Below are 23,321 nucleotides of genomic sequence, written 5' to 3'. Positions count from 1 at the left end.
ATGGAGACTGTAATCTGTCTCATGCTTTATGTTTTCTCAATGGAACCTGGGCAATGGCCCAATGTAGGCCAAATGACATTTTTTTTTCAGGCATCCATATTAAACATACTTTTCATTTACCTTAGGATTGTGTACCAAGAAAACAACACTGAATCCACCTCGTTATTCCCATGCATAAAAATGAGGCATACATCACAGGATCCTGCTTCTGTGATCCCATAACTCATTCAACTCTTGACCATCATCATAACAATTAGATGAGAATATTTTGGTAAATTTCATTTAGATAATTTTAAACCAATAAGGGACTCTGCATATCCTTGTGTCATCTACTCAGATTTTACTATTATTTACCTAACTGGTTTATCACGGATTTTTTTTATTAAATTCTAAATATTTTTATGACCCTCTTAAAAGAAGACATGCTGCTTTACCACTAAGTACTTGGTGTTTCTAAGAAATTCTATTTCGTCTTGTCAGACAGTCTCCCCAATGGCAGCAGAGTTACCAGAGTTCTATCTGGGCACCAGGACGGTTGTCTGGTGTTGGGGACTGAACTGGGGGCCCTACGCCTGCCCTCTGAGCTATCTTTCCCAGAGACAAAGACAGGAATTTTGTATGTGATCACAGTTCAAGTAACAAAGTAAAAAAATAAAATTAACATTGACAAAGTTAGTATGGTCTAATCCAGATTACATTCAGATCTATCCTATCTGAGTGTATCCAAGTATTATTGCTTCAATAATACACCCTGTAACTCTAACTTCCCCTGTCTAGACTCTGATCTGGAATTCTTGGTTTTGAGGTTTGCTTTTGGATTTTCTTTATGGGGATGAGGGGTTGGTGGTGGGGTCTTTTCACAGTGTTCGACTCACTTTATACCTGCATTATTGTGTATTGTTTTCTTTTTAAACAGATACAAATTTAAGGCAAATTAAGAGGATGCCTTTATATATTGTATTAATGGTTGTGATAATGCAACACTCAAGCCTGCTTAATTTTCATTCCTTAAAATAGAAGCTTTTCTATAGAATGCAGTAATTTTCCCTTATTGCATTTAATAAAACTTTCTCATATTTTAAAAAGATATTTCCATTAATGTAAAGTTGAGAGAGCTGAACTTACATGTATCTGACATGTATTTGACAGTATTCATGCCACCTCTATCTTAGACTCCCCACCTTCTTGTTTTGTGGCTGTCTTTGAGATGGACGTGGGTCACATCATGGGGTTTACTGCTTGCACACTTATGAATTGTGCTGCTTGCACACTTTGGTTGTATTCACCGGGGGTTTACTATTAAATTGTGGGGATCGCACACTTTAGTTATGACTGCACGCATTTGATTTTGGTGTGCCAAAGGACACACACTTAATTGTGCTACTGGGGATGTAAACAGCAGCACCGCCGGGATCACATTTAGGAAGTGGAGCAATAGCAGAGATCCAAACTAGAGTCCACATTTCTGCCCATCAGGGTACCACCACTGAGCTCTCTCCAGGCTCAGGGCCAGGCTTTGTCTCTCTCTACATGTGTGGTGTGATAAACTCCTGGTCTCTCAGGATTTGTATTTGTGGCCTTTTCCCATTCAATTTCCTATGTTCCTCTTGTAATTAAACTTCAGGTTAAAAAAAAAATAGGTTGGTTAACCCATTTGTGACCATGTTGATGTTTCTCATACTAAAACAGTAGTTGGATCTCAAGAACGAAATAGATTTTCAGTTATATTCTTCAAGAATTATAACAACAAACAGCTCCTATTTAGCTATTTTAAATCTTCACCAGAACAGAAAAGAATTTCCACTGATGGTCACAAATAGGTAAATTGTAATCTAATAAAGTTGTTTCATGAGTCTTAGAGAGATCATAATTCTCCATAATAACTTACTGAATGTAGTACAGCAATATGATACATACCCTGAGTAGCTGTTGGAGGTAGTTTGAGGGTGTTATCTAATTTCTCCCAAAGGTAAGTTGGTCGAGGAATGCCTTCCTCTGAGCTGCAGAGAAGGACGACATCACTGCCTATATCCTGGGACCCTTGAATTTGGCAGTGTGGAGCAGAAGGAGGAACTACAATAAGAAAAGTCAGCAACAATGCGTGCATTTACAATGAGCTAGATGATGATGGGGGGAGAAATCAACGTTCACTATAGTGGGAATTCAGATTTGACTGTTTTTCAGCACAGTGGGAAGGTACCACATGGGGAAGACAGGGACAGTCAGGTGTTATTTACAGAATTCACACTTAGATGCTGAGTCTACAACATCCATTATCTAGAAGCAAATATGTGAAGGAGATATACCCTTGAGTATATTTTCAAGATTTCTTACGGTTATTGGTTTTACTATTTCCTTAAAGAATTCTTAAAATCCCTCCTGGAATATTGCCCTTAAAAGCATTAATGGATGAATGCACAACAAAATCCACAGTAGCACTATCACAATAAAAAATATGGACAAATGTCTCAAGTGTCAAAAACTAATGTATATATAGACAAAAAATGGTACATCTGCCCGATGAAATAGTTTCCGTCTTTAAATGAAATTCTGATGCATGCTTCAACATGGATGAGCCTTGAGGCCATTGTGTTAAGTGAAATAAATCAGCCATTTTAAAAAATATCAACTGTTTTGATTCCATTTGTGTGAAGTATCTATGAGACAATTTCACAGAAGTAAAGTTGGAGTGTCTGAGAGGGGGATATATTGATTAATGGATAAAGAGTTTAGATTGTGTAAGATGCTCTAGAGGTAGTTGACCAAAATAGGTTTAAAAGTACTGACATGGACACTTGAAACTCGAAATGACACTTAGAGCATAATAAATGCTATACTACGCATATTCTACAACAACTAGATTTTTTTCTTCATTTTGGGATTACACTTGTGGTGCAGTGGCTATTCCTGGTTCAGTGCTCATGGTTCACTCCTGGAACAGTGCTCAGGGAACTATGCAGTGCCAGAGACAGAACCCGAGTGGGTCTTCAGCATGAAAAGCATGAGCTGTGCTCTACACCACTGAACTCTCTGGTCATCCCTAAATGAATTATTAAAAGAGTTCTGGTTTAAGAACTACATATTGATTTAAACTTTACTGGTATTCATTGTTTATATAACCCTGAAAAGGTCCTAAATCTCAATGCTGAGACCAAACATATCATATGTTTATGAGAGATCATAAATTTCTCATTCAAACAAGGACATTCTGAGAGTGAAAAAGGCATTATCATGGGACTGGAGTGATAGTACGGGGGTAAGTTCTTGCCTCTCATGCCTGAGTACCACTGGGTGTGGCCTCCAAACAAAACAAACAAAAATCAAACAAAACGAGGCACTGTTAAAACAATGCCAGGACAGCAGATGTAAGCTGAGAACTGTATAATGAGCCTATTCAGTGTCACGTAGCACAAAATTGCAGTGGTTATTCTCAATATTAATACTTGTTCTCAATATTTTCTCCAATCCTGTCCTGAATAAGCTAAAGAATGGCAAAAGGCCATTTTTGAGCATATTTCATACCATCTTTCTCCATGTACAGAAAAAAAATTGATTTAAGAAATAAGTTTCAGAGAGCTACTGGGAATAAAGAAAGGAGACTGTAAGGATGGGGGAAACAGTCAAGCGGGGGCTGAGAGGAGAGAAAGAAGGAAAAGAAGCAGCAATCAGAGTGCCGGGGGACAGGTAGGTAAAAGTAAAGCTGCTTCAGCATAGATCCTAAGTAAAACCACAGTGCCCAAAACACTCACTGTCACTCACCTAGAACTGTGAGACCAGTGACCCCAATGTTCCTGCCTCCTCTGTCTGGCAGGTTGTTGACCAAACACTGGTAGGTGCCTGTGTCTGACAGCTGGGTGTTGTTGATGAAGATGGAGACGTTGGTGGCAGGCATGGTGCCTGTAAATCCAACCCTCCCATGGAACCTGGGGGCGCCGTCAAACATCTGTCCACCCTGATACAGAATGACCTGAACAAGAAAGTGAAATAACCAAGATGACCACAGCACCTACTTCTAGAGATACAATAAATCCTAACAAAAAGTAGATTGTAACAAATATTAGAACATTTATTTCTAGTAACAGTAGCTACCAGCTCTTTACTATAGAATCTGTCCACAGATACCTTGTGGCTCTATATTCTTTTCAAACCAGACTGGAGTAACTGTCTTTTTTAATTTCCTTTTTTCTTTTATCTGATCTAACTCACTATAATGTAGAAAAAACTTTAATGCTATTGAACTATTTGTACCTAGTTTTATCAGTTAAAAATATAATTCCAAAATAAAATTTATTTTAAAATTTAGCACTGACATTCTCAAGCTTACTAGGTCACTAAATCTCTTATAAATATAAACAAATGCCATAAGAGAGAGAAGACTTTCAGGTCCATGACTGTTACCCTTATGTCTCATTAATTTTCTATTTTATGCAGTAGGTATACAAATTATGAGTCTTTTACCTTTAATACAGATTGCAAGGTAGTAGCTTGTTTTCATGTACAAGCAGGCTGGTATGCCCAACTATAATTATAAAATACTAGTAATATTAGACAAATAAACCAAGCATTACCACGACATGATGCTTCTTTAATAAAATCATTATCTTTAGAAAATATTATCTCATCCACCTGTGTTAGTGCTAGTCACTCGCTGTCAAAATATGTTTTGCCATTTCTGTCCCAGCATTTTTTATTTTATCAAAAGCTTTTGGCTTTTGATACAAAAAATATGTTTAAATAAACAGCCTCATAACTAATCTTGTAAGAGACACAAAGCCAAGGAAACTCCCAGGTAGGCCCATCTTTTCAGCCTGAAAACTCTAGGGCCTCCTTGGGAAGGGGCCAGACCAAGAATCCTCCAGTTCCAATGATCCTGGTGCTCCTGAGGCGCATGGCTACGTGCTTGGCCGAGTGACACTTCCAAATTCTACCACACTGACAACCCAGTAGGAGCACAGAAAATCAGATGGAAAAGTAGCATGAAAGCCCTCTAAGCTCAATAAACTGAAACAGTAAAATAGAAGGCTCAACTAGCAACAGCTCAGGAAACACTCCATGACCTTAATAACAACATTGTGAGCCATAACTATTTTCACAAATTTTGTTTTACTGAACTATTTTTTGTTAATTCCATTTACCATGTTGTTGTAACAAGCAATACAAAATAAATAATTTTTTTTCTTTCTAAGGGAGAAAGTTTGAGGGGTGGGTAGGAACCTGGGGCCAATGGTGGAGGGAAGGTCATACTGATGGTGGGTGGTGGGATTAGTGCTGCAACACTGTCCAAACAGCTCTATTATGAACATCCTTGTAAACCACAATGTCTAACTAAAGTTAGGAAAGAACAGAAAAGGGAAGAGGTTCCCCCATATTTTTCACTTTTATAATAAACATGCTTACTAGACACACACTTCAAGTTCCTACATAAAATCATAAGGTGAACTTCCTGTTTTCTCTTTTAACTGAAGCAGACTGCATTGAAACATTCATGTTTCAGGCATGCATCACTTAGAATCAGAATACGTATTATGCCACAGTAGATCACCACTGAAAGTCCAATGCTCAGGAAGGATCCTCTTTAAATCTGTTTTATATCAAATAAATAAATAAATAAAAACAACCCTAGGACAGCTTCAGGTTGGGAATCTGGCTTGGTGATAGAGAAAACCCTGTTTAGTCTGAGGCCTGAATTCAGAGAGAAAGAAAGAAAGAAGACAAGCTCCTCTGATATAAACTCATTATTACCCACCTCAGCTGCTTCTAAACTGTGAAGTGTGTGATCTGCAAAGTGTTTCAAGAAATAAGAACTTATCCTCTCATTTTCCACATCTCTGCTCTTTCTCTATCTTTAGTTCTGATTTTCTCTTTTCCACTGAATTTCTACGTTTGCTTCAAAACATTCTTGTCTGATTTGCGATCGCTTTTAGATTTTCTTTTCTTTCCCCCCTGACTCTTCAAATATACTTCAGATTTCCCTCAAAGTACTAGAACTTAGGAGAATTGTGTTGCAGAGGTAGGAGGGGGTGGCACCCAGTTACCTGCTCGGGTTGGTTAGCATTGGCGAGAGGAATGACCATCCAAATGACATTGAGGTTAAGGAGGGCGGCGCTGGTGGTGAAGGTACAAGGCAGGACTGCTGTCTGGCCTCGAGCTACCTGCACACTCCCGGGGCTCTCCGAGACCTCCAGGGACGTAGCGACACCTGCAGAAAAAGAAATAGGAATGACAGAAGCATTCCTGAAAGTCCAAATCCCCTGAAAAACAGTTTGTGCTTCATATTATCAATAGTGTGAGTTGATGTGATGGTGTTGCTAAACAACTATGTCACTGTCACTGTCATTCCATTGTTCGTTGATTTGCTCGAGCAGGCACCAGTAACATCTCCATTGTGAGACTTGTTACTGTTTTTGGCATATCGAATACTCCACGGGTAGCTTGCCAGGCTCTGCTGTGCGGGCAGCATACTCTCAGTAGCTTGCTGGGCTCTCCAAGAGAGGTGGAGGAATTGAACCCGGGTAGGCTGCATACAAGCCCTACCCGCTGTTCTACCAGAATTAAATAAAAAAAATTTAAAATGTTAAACTGGGTGAAAAGTTTAAATATACATTTCCAGACACAGAGTCTAAAAAAAAAAAAAACAGGGAAAGGTGTTCACATCATTACTCTCTACTCATCAAGTGCTGCTAAAATAAATCAAAGAAGACAAAATAAGAGAATAAGAGAACAGGTATGCAATGTTCCCATAGGGTGAGATCAGGAGATGCCACCAAGATGGTGACAGAGGAGGTTCCCTAGTTTGCTTCTGAGAGAGAAGAGCAATTATCCAGAAAGAGACCCTGCTGAGAATCCCACAGTATAGTGGTGAAACAGTGCCAGCAGCTCAGAGGCAAATTCGCATGCACTAGAGAGGAAGCTGAGAAAATCCACACATCAGTGTGAAGATGGGGTGGCAGAGGTGGTATCTGGGGGCTGGGGGCACAGAATAGCTGCCAGACAAGCCATGAGTCCTGGAAAAGAAAGAGCAGAGACAGCATGGAGGCACATGCCCCAAGCTCGAGTGAAGTCTGAGGAGTGTGGGAGCTGCGGGTCTCTCAGGAGAGGGATGGGGTGGAGGGCGCTCCGAAATCAGCTTCTTGAGGCCTGTTGGGAGGTCAAAGCATGGGAGCGCAGCTGCCTGTAACCCTTGATGGAAGAACTGTCCATCTCCGACAGAGGACACAGCTTCAGGAGGGGCACGGAGCAACAAAAGAAGAAGGGGACACCTACCAAGCCAAGCAAATCCACTGAATCAACCCTAAAGATGTCACAAGCAGATCAACCCTCCCATCCTAAAACCCAGCCTTCGTAGACTGTGGGCCACAGCCTCTTATGAGGTCACATCATTGAATGTGGAGATTGCAAAAAATCTTTAAGTTGTCTTGGGGCCTGTGACATAGCACCGTCATTAAGGAATGTGCTGTACCCAGCAGTGTGCAGTCTCCAGAGAATCACAGAGCACGGCCCTTAGCAGTCCCTCAGTACCATGAGGTGAGCCAGTAACTCAGCAAGGCAGGTCCTAAGCAGCAGCACCTTCTCAGCCCTCACACTGGAAGGCTACTGCCTCAGCTAGCCAAGAATCCCAGGAAGGAGCAGGTCTCCTTCCTAAGAGTTACTTGAGCAAGGCCTACCTCCCACTAACTGCTTAAAATACATTTCTTTGTGATTTATTACCAGTAAATTTCCTGTTTAACGCCTAGTCACCAGTGGCTGCATAAAATTTTCTGAGGTGAAAAGGGATCACTGGAAAAAGTCTAAGCAGCCTGCCCCAGAATATATCTCTCCTCCACCACCTCTTAGGACCTGTCCTGAGCTCATGAACTGCAATATCAGTAGACAGACTATACTGAGTCTTAGATCTGGGACCCCAGAGGCAATGGGTATCGGAAGTGTCATGAACATGAGTCAGGCCCCCGTACAGCATGTTCCCAACAGCAGCTGGCTCTTTACAAGACCTTCTCTCATCCCATAAGCCGCTAATACTGGCCTAAGTAACTGGAGGAGTTGGCTGGTGAAAAGACATTCCTCACTCACAGACTGGATGAATACTGTGAAAATGATTCTATTATCTAAAGCACAATACAGGTTCACACAATACCTACCAAAATCCTAATTGTTCATCATATAAATAGAACCCCAAAACTTAAGATCTATTTGGAACTATAAGACACTGTGACTAGCAAAAATAACTTTGAGGGGGGGAAAGCAAATACGAAGGTATTGTGCTTCCTGCTTTGCGTCATTCTGCAAACCTTCAAGCTTCACCTAGCTTTCTTTCTTTTTCATAATTAACTTCTACCTTCATGAGCCCCAATAACCATGCCACCAGACTCCACAGCAGGGGTGCCACAAAGGGGGGTGGGTGAGAGTCCTCCCCGCCCCAAGGGACCCAGCCTCGGCAGCCGACCTCCACTACCACACTGCCACCATGCTCTAGGTCACTTTCCACATGCTCGGGCGGATCCTCACACATGAGCGAAGTCCCATGAAACTCAAGTAATGCGGAACTTTGTGCTCTTGGACTTTGGGCTCAATGGAACCCGGGAGCAGAGATCCTTTGCCTGCTTCCCCCAATCTCCGGCAACCCAGGGGTCACACCCATATGCCACCTCCTGCCGGTGCCAGATAATCTCATCGGCCACCCTCCAGAACTCACAGCTGCTTCTCCCAGAAGGTAGCATAAAATGAGGCCCCCATAACCATGCAACTGGACTCCGCACTAGGGGTGACCCAGAGCGGGGACCTAGCCCTGGGGGCCGATTTCCACTACCCCACCGCCACACTCCAGGCCACTTTACACATGCTTGGGCCAAGCCTCATGCATGATGAACATATTCCTGGACACATAGTCATAAAGGGAAATATGTATATATGCCTCTTGGAGAGCCCAGCAAGCTACTGAGAGTATCCCGCCTGCATGGAAGAGCCTGGCAAGCTCTCCGTGGCATATTTGATATGCCCAATATAGTAACAATAACAGTTCTCATTCCCTTGACGCTGAAAAGAGCCTCCAATCATCGGGAAAAACAAGTAAGGAGAGGCTGCTAAAATCTCAGGGCTTGGATGAATGGAGATGTTACTGGTGCCTGCTCAAGTAAATCAATGGGATGACAGTGATACAGTGATAACTTCACGGCACTGCAGTATATGATTTCTGGCTTCATGGACATTTGTTTTGTGTCCCAGCATTCTACCTGAAGAATGTTCCATGTCCACTGAGACAAATGTGCATTTGTGTATTTGGTTTTGGTTTTGGGGAGTTTTTTTAAATTTTGCTCTGGGGGTCATAACAGGCAATGCTCATGGTTTCTCCTGGCTCTGTACTCAAGAATTGCTCCTGGTGGTACTCAGAGGATCATATGGGATGCTGAGGACTGAACCAGGGTTGGCTGCATGACCTACATGATTTCATTTTCTAGTCTTTTGCTTTGACTCCGCTGTCACAATTTAAGTACATCTCTTGTAAGTAGCAGAAGATTGGATTTTGTTTCCTGATCCAGTCATGATCTGTGACTCTTGATTGGGGATTCCAATGTATTGGGATTTATTGCTACTTTTCTATGAGGATTTGGGATGTTTTGCTTTGGCTCTCTGGCTTTTTAAAATTTTTCTTCACTTGCACTTTGATGCTGGCCTTTTACATAGTGATCTGTTTCCATTTATCTCATTAATTTTTAATACATTTTTATTTAGTTAGTGTGAAATTACAAAGTTATTCATTATTGGTTTTATTTTTAAGCATTTTTGTTTTGTGGTTACTATGTACTTTACACCTTAAATTCAAAGCTTCTTTCTTCTTTTAAAAGAAGTCTTGAGCTTCATTCTGAAAGTTCTTCTTTATAATCTTCCCCCCAGCCCCTGTTTTATGTCTTTTATGTATCTTTCTTCTTTTGAGTGGGATTTCCTTGCCTTTTATAGAACTATATAAGAAAAGTGATAGTAATTAATGAAGCAATGGTATTGGAATAAAAAGACAAACAGATTCCTGGAACATGACTGAGACCCGAGAAATAAAACCACATATCTATGAGTTGCTAATTTGTGACAAAGGACTCAAGAACCTAAAACAGAGCCAGGAAAATCTCTTCAATAAATCATGAAGGAGTTCAAGAATAGTAGAGATAAAGACCAGAAGGTTTGTCCCCTTGCTTGGAGGCTGGCCTCACATACTGGGGGAGAAGACAGCTCAGATAAAAAAGGGAACACCAAGTAAAGGGTATTTGGAGGACCCACTCAAGTTGGGAGATGCATGCCGAATGTAGACTACAGACCGATCACAATGGCCACTCGATGCCTCTAGTGCAAACCACAACACCCAAAAGGAAAGAGAGAACAAAAGGGAAAGCCCTGCCACAGAGGCAAGGTGGGGGTGGTGGGAGGGATGCTGGAACCACTGGTGGAGGAAAATGGGCACTGATGGAGGGATGAGTACCCGATCACTGTATGACTGAAACTCGAGCACAAAAGTTTGTAAGTCTGTTGCTGTACCTCACGGTGATTGACTAATAAATTTTTTTTAAATCATGGAGGGGTTCAGGAGATGGAGTGCAAGAGGCCCAGGTTTAATCCCCAGTATTGTATCATCTCACAAGCACCACCAGATGTAATGCCCACACGTCAAACTGGAATAGGCTCTGAGCATCACTGGGCATGGGCCAAAACCCAAAATTAATTAAAAGACAGTGGGAAGAGGACTGGGTCCATAGAGCAGTTGGTAGGGTGCTTGCTTTGCAGGCTGATGACCTGTGTTCTATCCTGGCACCCTATATGGTCCCCTGAGGCCTCCAGGAGTGGTCCCTGAGCTCAGAGCCAGAATAAACCCTTAGCAACGCTATGTGTGGACCCCAAAATAAACAAATCAAAATACAGTGAGAAGACTGAGCATACACATACAACAAATCAAACTAAACCACTCTCTCAATACACGAAAATTAATTTTAAATGTGTTAAAGACTTGAACATGAGACCTTAATGATTTAAAAGGGTTGAGGAAATCTAGGTAATTTTTCCCCTGCTGTAGACAGACCTTAAAAACAAGTCTTAGAGAATTAGAATAGGAACAGAAACAAAAGCAAAAACAAATGAGATTACATCAAACTGAAAAACTTTTGTGCAACAAAAGAAACTTACATCAAAACTGAAAAAGCATACTACTGAATGGAGGATATTTGCATATTATACATACACTAGTTAGTAATCATCAAAAATACACAATGAACAGCAAAAAACAAACTGAATTTTTAAAATCAGAAGATCAAAAATACACTTCTCAGAACAAAACATATAGATCACCAAATGCATATGAAAAGATCTTCATTATCTCTTACTAGGGAAATGCAGGTCAAAATAACAATAACAATATAACAATAACTTCAAACCTGTGAGAATGGCTCTTATCCAACACACATGGAAGAACAAGTGTTGGGGTTTTTTGTTTGTTTGTTTGCTTTTTGGGTCACACCCAGCATTGCACAGGGGTTACTCCTGGCTCTGCACTCAGGAATTACTCCTAGCGGTGCTTGGGGACCATATGGGATGCTGGGAGTTGAACCCAGGTCAGCCACGTGCAAGGCAAACGCCCTACTCACTGTACAATCACTCCAGCCCCAGAAAAACAAGTATTGGAGAGAAGGTGAAAAGAAGGAACCCTTAGACACTCTTGGCAGAAATGTAAATTGGTGCAACCATTATGGAAAACTGTCTCAAGATTCCTCAAATATCTGAAAACAGAAAGTCCTGATAACTGCCTATTACACTTCTGGGTATTTAAGGGGGAAAAAAGGAAGATGAAGAGATATGTACCCCGTGTTTATTGAAGCATTAGTTATAATACAACACAAGGACTAATGAACAGAGGGTTTATGTAAAGATGTAGTATGTAAAAATGGAATACTACTCAGCTATAAAAAGGATAAATATTCTGCCATTTGTTGCAATGCAGATGAACCTACAGGAAATTATGCTTAGTGAGATAAGAGAAGAAGAGCAAATGCCATGTGATTTCATTTATATGTTTTAAAAAAAACAAACAGATTAGCTTAATCAAACAAAACTAAAATTTGTAAATTATAAGACCAATTTATGATTACTAGAAGAGAAGGGTAAATTGGATAAAAGGAATAACTTTTATTATGAGTTAAACTTTAAAGGATAAACCTCACAAAATATATACATATGTTTGGTCTTAATTATGCTACAACTGAAACTCATGTAATTCTCTAATATTAATTCAATAAAAATAACAAGAGAAACTTCACCATGTAAAAATGTACACTGGTGGAGGGATGGGTATTGTAATACTGTATGACTGCAATCCAATCATGAACAGCTTTGTAAGAGTCTATCTCACAATGATTCAATAAAAAAAGATTAAGAAATTCTGATTAAAAATGGACCAAATTTATTAATAAACTCCTCATCAAAGAATATATAGAGCGAAATTAAGAATATGAAAAGGTGCTCCATATTATGTTATTATGAAAATGCAAATTAAAACAACCAATTACAAGAGAGGATATACTATTCCACATTTATTAAAATTACTATACTACAGAATACTGATGGCAAATAGCAGATATTCTTTCAGTGCTAGTATAATGCAAAATAGTATAGCTATTTTTGGAAGGCCATTTTGCAATTTCTTACAAAACTAAACAATTCTGTCACCATATAATACAGCAATCATACTCCTTGTTGTCTACAAAAAAGGGTTGAAAATCTTCACGGTTCCCAGTCCACGAAGGTGGAGCACAGCAAAGAAAGCCTGAACCTTCTGACTAGAATGCAAAGATACGGGTATTAGCCTAAAAAAAAAAAATCCCAGAGCTACACTTTTGTACCCTCTTTTTTCTGGTCAGAGCCCCAGCAGGGATGGCAACTGGAGTTTCGGCTAGGCATGGGCTGGGGAAGTTTTTGAGAAGGAAACTCAGAGGGACAGAAACCCAGGCAGGCCACTGCCAAGATTGAAATGCCAAGGACTTCATCTCTCCCGATCCAGGTCAGAACCCTGGACGGGGTGGCATACGAAGCCTTACTTTCCCCCTCCATAGCCCATAAGAACCATAAATTAGCCTCGCATGTGGAACTTTCACTGGGGCAACCTGATCATCAAAAACACACTAGGCCAGTAATTCATTAGCCCCACCTCAATTAATATTGCACCAAAAAGACAACAGGAACAGTGATCACAAAAGTCAAAATAGCACAGGTCACGATGGTAAAGCAAAGCAGAAGCCCACCAATCTTAGTCAGTGAAGAAACTAGCCCAGAAGACCTAACCAGTAATAGTAAGCTAGACAACCTTTCTGACAAGGAATTTAGAAGGGAGCTACTGAGGATATATAGGGAGCTAAAAGAAACAATGGAACACACCGCCAATAAAATACAAGAGGATTTGAGAGCAGAAATATGAAAAATGCAAACAAAACTACAAACAGAAATGACAGACCTGAAAAACCTGATAGGTGAATTGAAAAACTCAGTGGAAGGACTCAGCAGCAGAGTAACAGCTGTTGAAGACAGAATCAGTGAGCTCCAAGATGAGGTGCAGAGAATCTTCAGAAAACAACAGAAAATAGAAGTCTCAAAATGAACCAACAGATGTCAAGATAAAATTGCAATGAAGCAAAGAAGAATAGCATAAGAATCACTAGAGTCCCAGAGGGACAGGAAGAAAACCCTAACAAAGATGAAACTTGTAAAAGACATCATTGCTAAGACCTTCCCAGAGCTGAAGAGCACATGCAACCAGATTCAGGAGACCCAAAGGGTACCAGCTAAAAAGAAATCATAATAAAAATATTCCAGGACACACCTTTATCAGAATGATAAAAAAATATCAACAGCGATAAAATTCTGAAAGTAGCAAGATCAAAGAAATTGCCTATAAAGGAGCATCCTTAAGATTTACAGCCAACTTATCTGATGAAACCCTCAGCGCCTAAAGACAGTGGTGGGATATAGTAAAAAAAAAAACTCAATGAAATAAACACCTAACCAAAAATAATTTACCCAGCTAAATTCTCATTCATACCTGAAGGAACAATACACAGTTTTATAGACAAACAACAACTCAGGAAACTTATAGACTCAAAAACAGGGTTACAAAAACAACTAAATGGACTACTTTAGGACAAGATAAGCCCCTCAAATACACCAAGCTTTGGCAGAAAGATGGGACAAAATCCCATAACTATAATCTCTCAACATCAGTGGGCTAAACACATCAATTAAAAGACTGAGAATGGAACGATGGATCAGAAAACTGAATCCAATATTCTGCTGCCTACAAGAAACACATCTCAACAGTGAGAGCAAACATGACTCAAAGTCAAAGGCCAGGAAACAATTCTACAGGCAAACAACTCCAATACAAAAGCTGGGGTGGCTATTCTGGTAACAGACCACACTGATTTGAGACTGAAGAAGGTCATAAAAGACAGTGAAAGTCATTTCTTATTGATCAAGGGATCTGTACAGCACGAAGAATTTACACTCCTAAGTATATATGCACCTAATGAGGGACCAGCAAAGTACTTAAAACAACTACTCATAGACTTAGAGAAAGACACCAATAGCAACACAATACTAGTGGGAGATTTCAACACCATTTTATACCTCTCACAGATCAACCAGACTCAAGCTTAGGAAGGACATACTTTATCTGAGGGAAGAAATGAACAAAAGGGGCTTAGTATACATATACAGGACACTGCATCCTGTATAAAGATGAAGTGTATCCAGAAAGCTGAATACACATTCTTCTCAAGTGTGCTTAGGACATTCTCCACATGTTGGGCCACAAAACATACCTCTAAAAAGTTAAGAAGATAGAGATTGTATCATTCAGACCATGATGCACTGAAAATAAAAGTGAATCACACACACAAACAAAAAATTAAATCAAACACCTGGAAGTTGGTCAGCTCATACTGAACAGCGAGTGGTTTAGAAAGGAAATCAAAAGATTCTTGGAAACAAACAAGAATGAAGACACGAGTTACCAGAATTTATGGGACATGGCAAAAGCTGTGTTAAGAGGAAAGTTCATAACTCTACAAGTGTTCCTCAGGAAGGAAGAGCAAACCCACATAGGTAACCTAGCCTCACAGCTTAAGATCTTGGAGAATGACCAACAAAAGGAGTCCATCCCAGGCAGGAGAAAGGAACTAATAAAATTTAGAGCAGAAACTAATGAGATGGAAGCCCAAAACACAATCCAAAAGATCAGTGAAACCAAGATCTGGTTCTTTGAGAAAATAAACAAAATTGATAAACCTCTAGCAAGACTCACAAAGAAAAGGGGAGATAACCCTAATTAAAAAAATCAGAAAAAGGGGGGTACAACAGAAACTACAGAAATTCAAAGGATCTTCAGAGATTACTTTGAGAATCTTCATGCCACAAAACAGGAAAACCTTGAGGAAATGGATACATTCCTGGATTCCTATAACCTTTCGAGACTGAACCAAGAAAACCTGGAGTTCCTGAACAAACCTATCACCATTGAGGAAACTGAAACGGTAATAAAAAGTCTCCCCAAAAACAAAAGTCCTGGGCCAGATGATTCACTAGTGAATTCTTCCAAATCTTTAAAGAAGACTTACTCCCAACCCTTTTCAAGCTTCTCTGGGAAATTGAAGAACCAGAAATACTTCCAAACAGTTTCTATGAAGCAAGTGATACCCTGATACCAAAAGCAGACAGAGATATCACAAAAAAAAGAAAATTACAGGTCAATATCCCTGATAAACACAGACACAAAGATCTGCAACAAAATCCTAGCAAACAAAATCCAACGACTCATCAAAAAGATCACACATCATGACCAAGCAGGATTCATCCCAGGGATGCAAGGATGGTTTAACATTCGCAAGCCAATCAATATAATCCATCATACCAATAAAAGAAAAAATAAAAACCATATGATCACATCAACAGATTCAGAGAAAGCATTTAACAAGATCCAGCACCTGTTTATGATGAAAACTCTCAGCAAAATGGGCATTGAAGGGACTTTCCCCAATATAGTTAATCTACCATCTACCATCTCAAAACAGTCAATATAGCTATCTACCACAAACCCACAGCAAGCATCATTCTCAATGGGGAGAAACTAAAAGTCTTCCCTCTAAGATCGGGGATGAGACAAGGTTGCTCACAATCGCCACTCCTATTCAATATAGTACTGAAAGTTCTAGCCATAGCAGTTAGACAAGAAAAGGATATCAAGGTCATATAAATAGGAAAGGAAGAGGTCAAGCTATTACTATTTGCAGACGATATGATTTATAGGTAGAAAATCCTAAAGACTCTACAAAAAATGCTACTAGAAACAACAGGTTTGTATAGTAAGTGGCAGGCTACAAAATCAACATCAAAAGTTCATGGATTTCCTATATACAAATAATGAAAGAGAAGAAAAAAAGATGTTTAAAAAAATTCCCATTCACAATAGTGCCTCAGAAAATCAAGTACCTCAGAATCAGCTCAACTAAAGAGGTTCAGAAAGTCCTATACACAGAAAATTATAACACTACTTCAAGAATTTGGAGAGGACACTAGGAAATGGAGACATATGCCCTGCTCATGATAGGGAGGATTAACATTTACAAGATGGCAATACTCCCCAAAGCACTATACAGATTCAAGTGGTCCCTATAAGGATATTCATGACATTCTTCAAAGAAATGGGCAGAACACTCCTGAAATTCATATGAAACAATAAACCTCCACAAGTAGCTAATGCAATCCTTGGGGAAAAGAAGATGGGTGACATCACCTTCACCAACTTCAAACTATACTACAAAGGAGTAGTAATTAAAACAGCATGGTAGTGGGCTAGAAACAGACCTGCAGACCAAATGGAACAGCAATAGCACAGAAGGTAAGGTGTTTGCCTTGCACGTGGTGGCCAACCCGGGTTTGATTCCCAACATCCCATATGGTCCCTCAAGCACCACCAGAAGTAATTCCTAAGTGCATGAGTCAGGAGTAACCCCTGTGCATCGCCAGGTGTGACCCAAAAAGCAAAAGATCATCTGTGAGAGGATATAAAGCACTTAACATCAGGAAAAAACTGCCTGATACAAGTGGGCAAAGGGAATCTATTTGTTACACTAATCATGACAAATGTCACCAGAGATTTTTTAGAGTAGGTACTGAAGCCAAACAGGTGACAAAATCTCCATCACTTCATTCTTTTGATTATATTCCCAGGAGGACGTGAAGAGACTATGCCCTCTAAAATGACACAGAACTATGTTTACTGTTCTCCTAAGCAGAACTCACACAATCTTTAATATGATATTTTTAAATGTCAGTGAAAACTAGGAATAAAAGAGTATCTATAGATGAGGAAACTACCAAAATAAGGCAAGAAGGCTTCAGTGAAAGACAGATGTTCAGGGTGAAGTGGAGGTGGGGAAAGAGCCAGCTGGAACAGCAAGTCCACAGGACTGAAAAAGTACGAAAGACTGACTTATTTTTAAGATTGTGGGCCACACCTAGCAGAGATCAAGAGCTATTCCAAGGCTTATGCTTGGAGTTACTCCAAGCTTGGGGTTACTCCCAGCATTGCCCGGGGAAGTAGGAGGTGCAGGATTAAACCCAGCCCTCCTGAGTGCAAAGCACGCACTCAAGCCACTGAGCTCTCTCCGCAGCCCAGGCTGACTCAACAATCTTTGAAAATTTGTATTAAAGCACCATGACTTACAAAGCTGTTTATATGTTCCAGCACCAATGGCATCACCAGGGAACTTTCCCTACACTGGGGTTCAGCTTCTCCCAGCTCAAGTCAGTCTCCTTGACAGGCACATTGTTAAAGTGGTTGCTAAAGTCTAGATCTCTCATTTTCCATGTTGCTGATTCTGTGTTTGGATACTTGGCTATACCATTCCTTTTCACCACTGATGCACTTGCATCCCCTTCACCCTTGCTCCCATTGCTTCCTATCTCTTCAGCCCCCCTCAATTTCTTTTCTCCTCTGTCCTCCTCCCTATACTCTGGGCCGAGGGGATCTAGGCATATCCCTTTTAAAACATGCGTTCCCTCACCCAATTATTCTATATACTACATTAAAGTTTTTCCTTCTTCTGGCTTATGCCATTTAACATGGTATCCTCCAGTTCCATCATGTTGAAATCCCATTATTTCATTGCTCCTTACAGCTGCATAGGATTCCATTGTGTATACATACTGAATCTTCATGATCCATTTATCTATCTTTGGACACCTTGGGTGATTCTATATTTAGCGACTGTACTAAGTGATGCAATGAATAATGGTGTAAATATTCCTTCTGAAGGAATGTTTTGTGTCCTGGGCGTAGGTACCCAGAGGCATTGTTATGTCATATGCCAGATCAATTTTTAGTCTATTGGGATATCTCTGTACTGTTTTCCACAGGGATTGAACCATACAATATTCCTACCAGTAGAGGGTAAGTGTTCCTTTTTACCACATCCCTACCAACATAGATTATTCTCAGTATTTTTGATCTGTGTCATTATCATTGGTGTGAGATGGCATCTCATTGTTGTCTTGATTTAGACTTCTGTAATAAGTGACGATCATTTTTTCACATGCCTGTTGGTCATCTGATAGTCTACCGCAGATAAGTCCCTATTCATTTCTACTCCCAACTTTTCATGGGGTTTTTGTACTTTTTTTGTTTATCTTTGTTAGTGCTTTATATATTCTAGCTATCAACTCTATCTAACGCATTGAATGCAAATATTTTCTCCCATTCATTTAGCTGTCTTTTAGTCTTATCCCAAGTTTTTTTCCATGCATAAATTCTTTAAACTGATGTAGTTCCCTTCCTTTATTTTTCATTCTGTTGCCTTTGCCAGTGGGAGCATATCATTAAGGGGGGGGGGTGGCAAGTGAAGTCTCCTGACTAAACATTTTTATATAAAGACTATCTCTGAAATCTCAAGCACTGAGAGTGCTGAGGAGAAATATTCTAGTAAGAACTTCCCATAAAAGTGAGCACTTAAAGCAGGACTGTCCAATTTGAAACTTGGCATCTTAATCTACTTAGCCCTGCAGTCTCAAATAAGACCCTTAATCTCTGAGTAAGTTTTATAGAAAAAAACCTGAAAACTAGCGAGAATAAAAACCAGCTCAAGGTCACATAAGAAGTGGTAAAGGCCACCCACGTTAGTTTAGTGGTGATGATCCCGCCTGTCAGAGAGAGACTGGGGGTTGACTGCTTGACAGGGAGGTAGATATGCTTTGGGGCTGGTGTGATAAATACAACAGGTAGGACGCTGGCTTTGCATGTGGCAAACCCAGGTTTAATCCCCATTACCACAGATGGTCCCCGAACCCCATCAGGAGGGAGCCCTGAGCAGAGCCAGGACTAAGCCCTGAGCACCCCTGGTCCCCAAACCAAAAAATAAACAAAGAAATGATAAGTCACAGACATGAAACTACTGCAGTAACTACATACATCAAAACACATAAGTGTTTCTTACTATCACTATTATATAATACAATTACAAGATTTTTAATTAGAGTAGATCTACCTAAAGCCATAATTGACAAAATGTCCTTTAACTGCCTGCTCCCAAACCTACAAATTTGCTTTAATCTGCCTCATCTTCTCCCCATCCTGTTAGGTCAGACGAACCCACCTAAGGCCATCTTTAACCTAATACTAGTTTACAGTACATTCCTCTTGGCTTCATTGCTATTATTATTATATATCATACTCTCTTATAGCTTCAACCTCACCCTCTGTATTGGAATCTTCCTAATAGCATTTAAATACCCTCCAATACTTCCATTTTAAATGAAAGTCCTCCTTTCCTCTATACCACAGTTCCCTTCTGGGATCTAGTTCAAAATATATAGATATATCTCTTAATATTTTTACCAACTTTTCTCTTTGTGTTTCTCTAATATTTTCACGTGAAAATGAAGAGAATAAAAATGGAAGGGAATTAAATTGTTGCTGAATTAATCCACTTCAGCAATATGTATTTATTGAGTTTTTCTATGTCCTTATAGTAGTGGAATTCTTAATAGATTTTATCAGTTATTATCTAAAATAACCACATGGTGAATTATGATTACAAGTTAAGGTCGTGTTCAGAATGAAAATAGAGATTCTCACTTAGGCTATAGAGTCAAGAAAGGAGTCTTTTTTTGTGTGAGAAACACAAGCTAATATAAAGGGTAAGCAGGACGTTTCTAAGTAAAGGGATTGGTGTTTGGACATAAAAACTAGACACTCCAGATGGAATCCCGGTAACACTGAGCTTCTACTAACATGGCTCCGGTATGTGGGGACTGGGATTATTTCTCCAAGCTGCCTGGGGGCACTGGAACTGGGCAGTTCCAGCCTGCCCCTAACCCTGGAAGTCATGCCTTCAACCCACCCACGGTGCTATCTTGCCACACTCAGCAATGAAGAATCTTGGCCAGTGGGCACCTCAAGCCAGAGAATGCTCCAGACCCCAGACTGGGCCAACAACACCAGGGTGCCCCGGACGGAGAAGCTGCAGAGTCCCCACTTTCTCCAGATGGAACCCCAGCGACACTAAGCTTCTACTAACATGGCTCTGGTATGTGGGGACTGGGACTATTTCTCCAAATCGCACATCCTTTCCTGATATACAAAAAAACACTCAGGAACACCTCTTCCGCCCCTGAGCGGCCATGATCCCAGAGGCACACAAACCAATCTCGGAATGCAGCAGCTGCTGGCAGATATACTCCTGGACTGTGAACTAAGCTACGGCCTCGTGCAGCCCCAGGAGGGGAAGGGTTTTTGTCCCTCGGCCTTTCCCTCTTTGTGGCAGTATGGCGACTCTCACTTTTCAGAGCCAAGTGAACAGAGAGGTAGGAGCTTGCAGTGATGGGGCACACGGGAAATCTCATGATGGGGGCAGAACCAGCCCTGCTCTCCAAATGAGACCCCGAGCAGCTGCCCACGAACAGTTCCTCTGCCCCTAACAGCCATGATTCCAGAGGCACATAATCTTGATTCCAGACGCACATAATCTTGGAAATCATCAGCTGATTTCCAAATTTCTGCCAAAATCATCAGCTGATGGCAGAAATACCTCTGGACTTAATTACTAAAATACCAGAATTCCAAAACCACTTTTGCGGCTGTGCAGCATCATATGCTCTTCATTATCAGCAATAGAAAACAAATGATCTAATGGATGCCTTTTCGGCAGGTCTGATTGTTGGAGGGAAAATTCAAAATAATAATAGTGGCTTTTCTAATGTAATCAAAGTAAAGAGAGAGTAGTGAAAATCATCTGCCACATAGGCAGAGTGGGGAGTTTTGGTTAGAGAATTTTTTTTTGTTTTGGTGCTACATATGGTGATGCTCAGGGCTTATTCATATCTCTGCTGAAGGATCCTGGTGTGTTAGTGGACCATCGGCAGTGATGGGGATTGAACCAGTGTCTGGTGCATACAGGTGCGTGCTTTGTCGCCTGTGCTGTCTCTAGGACCCTATAGAGGACTACATTGAGAAGCTACTGACATATGTGTGAGTCATGGTAGAAGATAAGAGTCTGTAGAAATAAAGTTTAGAGTGAAAATAATAAGCGCCCCTTTGAGGATTATCAACATCGAACAGCTATACAGAGAAGGGTAAACTAACAAGTGAACAAAGTATGCAGAGGGCCTGCAACACAAAGCTAAGAGAGCACGTACCGCGGAGTCTCCACAGGTAGGCTGGTCTGTATGGGGATTCTGGGGCCTTCACAGAATGGGGGTGGGCAGGTTGCCCTTTCTGCCTCATGGCCCAGCCACCCACAGACACACCCTCCAACTCAGAGATCAGAGATGGCCCAGCTTCACATCCAATCTTAGAAGAGTGACAAGCAGCTGAATCTTTTCAGTTGGCACCAGTTTATGGGCAAAAACTCTGGGATTTTCTTGGAATGGGAGTAGAAGGGATTCCACGCCCCCACAACCCCCATCCCTCACCAGCTTGCACCAACCAGTAGATCCTCAGACAGTGACTTTAGTAATATCATTGTGAGATATAACAATTATCCCAAATCTGACCTAAGATTTGGTACTTCCTTTTGCCTTTGTGTTGCAACAAATAATCACTGTCACTGTCATCCCTTTGTTCATCGATTTGTTTGAGCGGGCACCAGTAACGTCTCTCATTGAGAGACTTATTGTTACTGTTTTTGGCATATCCAATACGACAAGGGTAGCTTGCCAGGCTCTGCCACCGGGGCTCGATACTCTAGGTAGCTTGCCAGGCTCTCCGAGAGGGGCAGAGGAATCGAACTTGGGTCGGCCGTGTGAAGGGCGAAAGCCCAACTGCTGTGCTATCACTCCAGCCTGCAACAAATAATATGAAATAAATTTGACTGCAAGGGGGCAGGCTGGGGTGGTGGGTGGGAGACCAGGGACATTGGTGGAGGAAAGACTGGGGACGCTTTGGTGGTATAATTGGTGTTGGGACATTTAATGCCTGAAACAACTGTATTTTGAACAACTTGGTAAATCAAGGGTTTATAATAATTTTTTTTATAGGAAGAAAGTATCCAGAAAGGGTGGAAGGGTTTTGAAAATGTATTTTAAGAAGGAAAGGGAATATAGGCATCTCTATAAGATACTACTGAGATTCCAATATGGAGTACTATAGTCGTGAAGCCACTAGGTTTCTGGGAACTCAAAATTCAAAATATTTTTAAGCAGGGGTGAAGGGTGAGGGAGTTGTAAGGGCTTATGAATAGACTGAAGATGGAACATTGGTGAGTCAGGGGAAAGAGTATAGAAACTTTTCTAAAATGCTTGTGAAGTATCAGGATCAGAGTTTATCAGGTTTCTCAATAAACCCTTGATTCTACCCTCATGGCTGAACTTTAAAGAGTCTACTTTTTACTATACTAAACTCTTCCACATACCATAGTGCAGAAAACAAATGATTGTATCATTGCTTTTGTATTATGAGTCACCTTGCAGCATTAGGGACTACTCCTGGCTCAGTGCTCAAAGGGGCACCTAGAACGTTCAGGAGAAAATATGTGGTGGCAGGGACTGAACCTGTGCTAGCTGCCTGCAAGGCAAGTACCTTACGTGCTTCACTATCTCTCCAGCAACAACAATTTCCTTTCAAGATTTAGACTAAATAGAGGGTTATTTACCAACAGAACTGAAGTGAAAGGGGGAGAAAGCCCTCCACTTTTTTGTAAATACATTTGCTCTAATCTCGGTCTCATATACGTAGAAATATTTAACATGAAAAGCAGTTTGTTATGTTCTTCACTACCAGATTCTTTATAAAACAAAATATAAAAGTC

At 40.6% G+C, this 23,321-nt stretch overlaps 1 protein-coding gene across 3 annotated transcripts in view; it reads right to left on the bottom strand.

The window, feature by feature from the left end:
- The window catches only part of IGSF11 (immunoglobulin superfamily member 11), a 169,894-nt gene that overhangs the window by 21,614 nt on the left and 124,959 nt on the right, over positions 1-23,321 (bottom strand). For 2 of the 3 annotated variants that reach the window (XM_055128439.1, XM_055128441.1), the window contains 3 exons: positions 6,036-6,199; positions 3,760-3,967; positions 1,918-2,073 (listed from right to left, as the gene is read on the bottom strand). In XM_055128439.1, the coding sequence (XP_054984414.1) occupies positions 1,918-2,073; positions 3,760-3,967; positions 6,036-6,199 (528 nt within the window). The remainder of the gene's footprint in view (positions 1-1,917; positions 2,074-3,759; positions 3,968-6,035; positions 6,200-23,321) is intronic. The other variant, XM_055128440.1, reaches the window with a different exon arrangement.

The sequence above is a fragment of the Sorex araneus genome, chromosome 2 (assembly GCF_027595985.1).
Source record: "Sorex araneus isolate mSorAra2 chromosome 2, mSorAra2.pri, whole genome shotgun sequence".
Lineage (NCBI taxonomy): Eukaryota > Metazoa > Chordata > Mammalia > Eulipotyphla > Soricidae > Sorex > Sorex araneus.
This window is presented reverse-complemented; position numbering and strand designations above follow the sequence as displayed.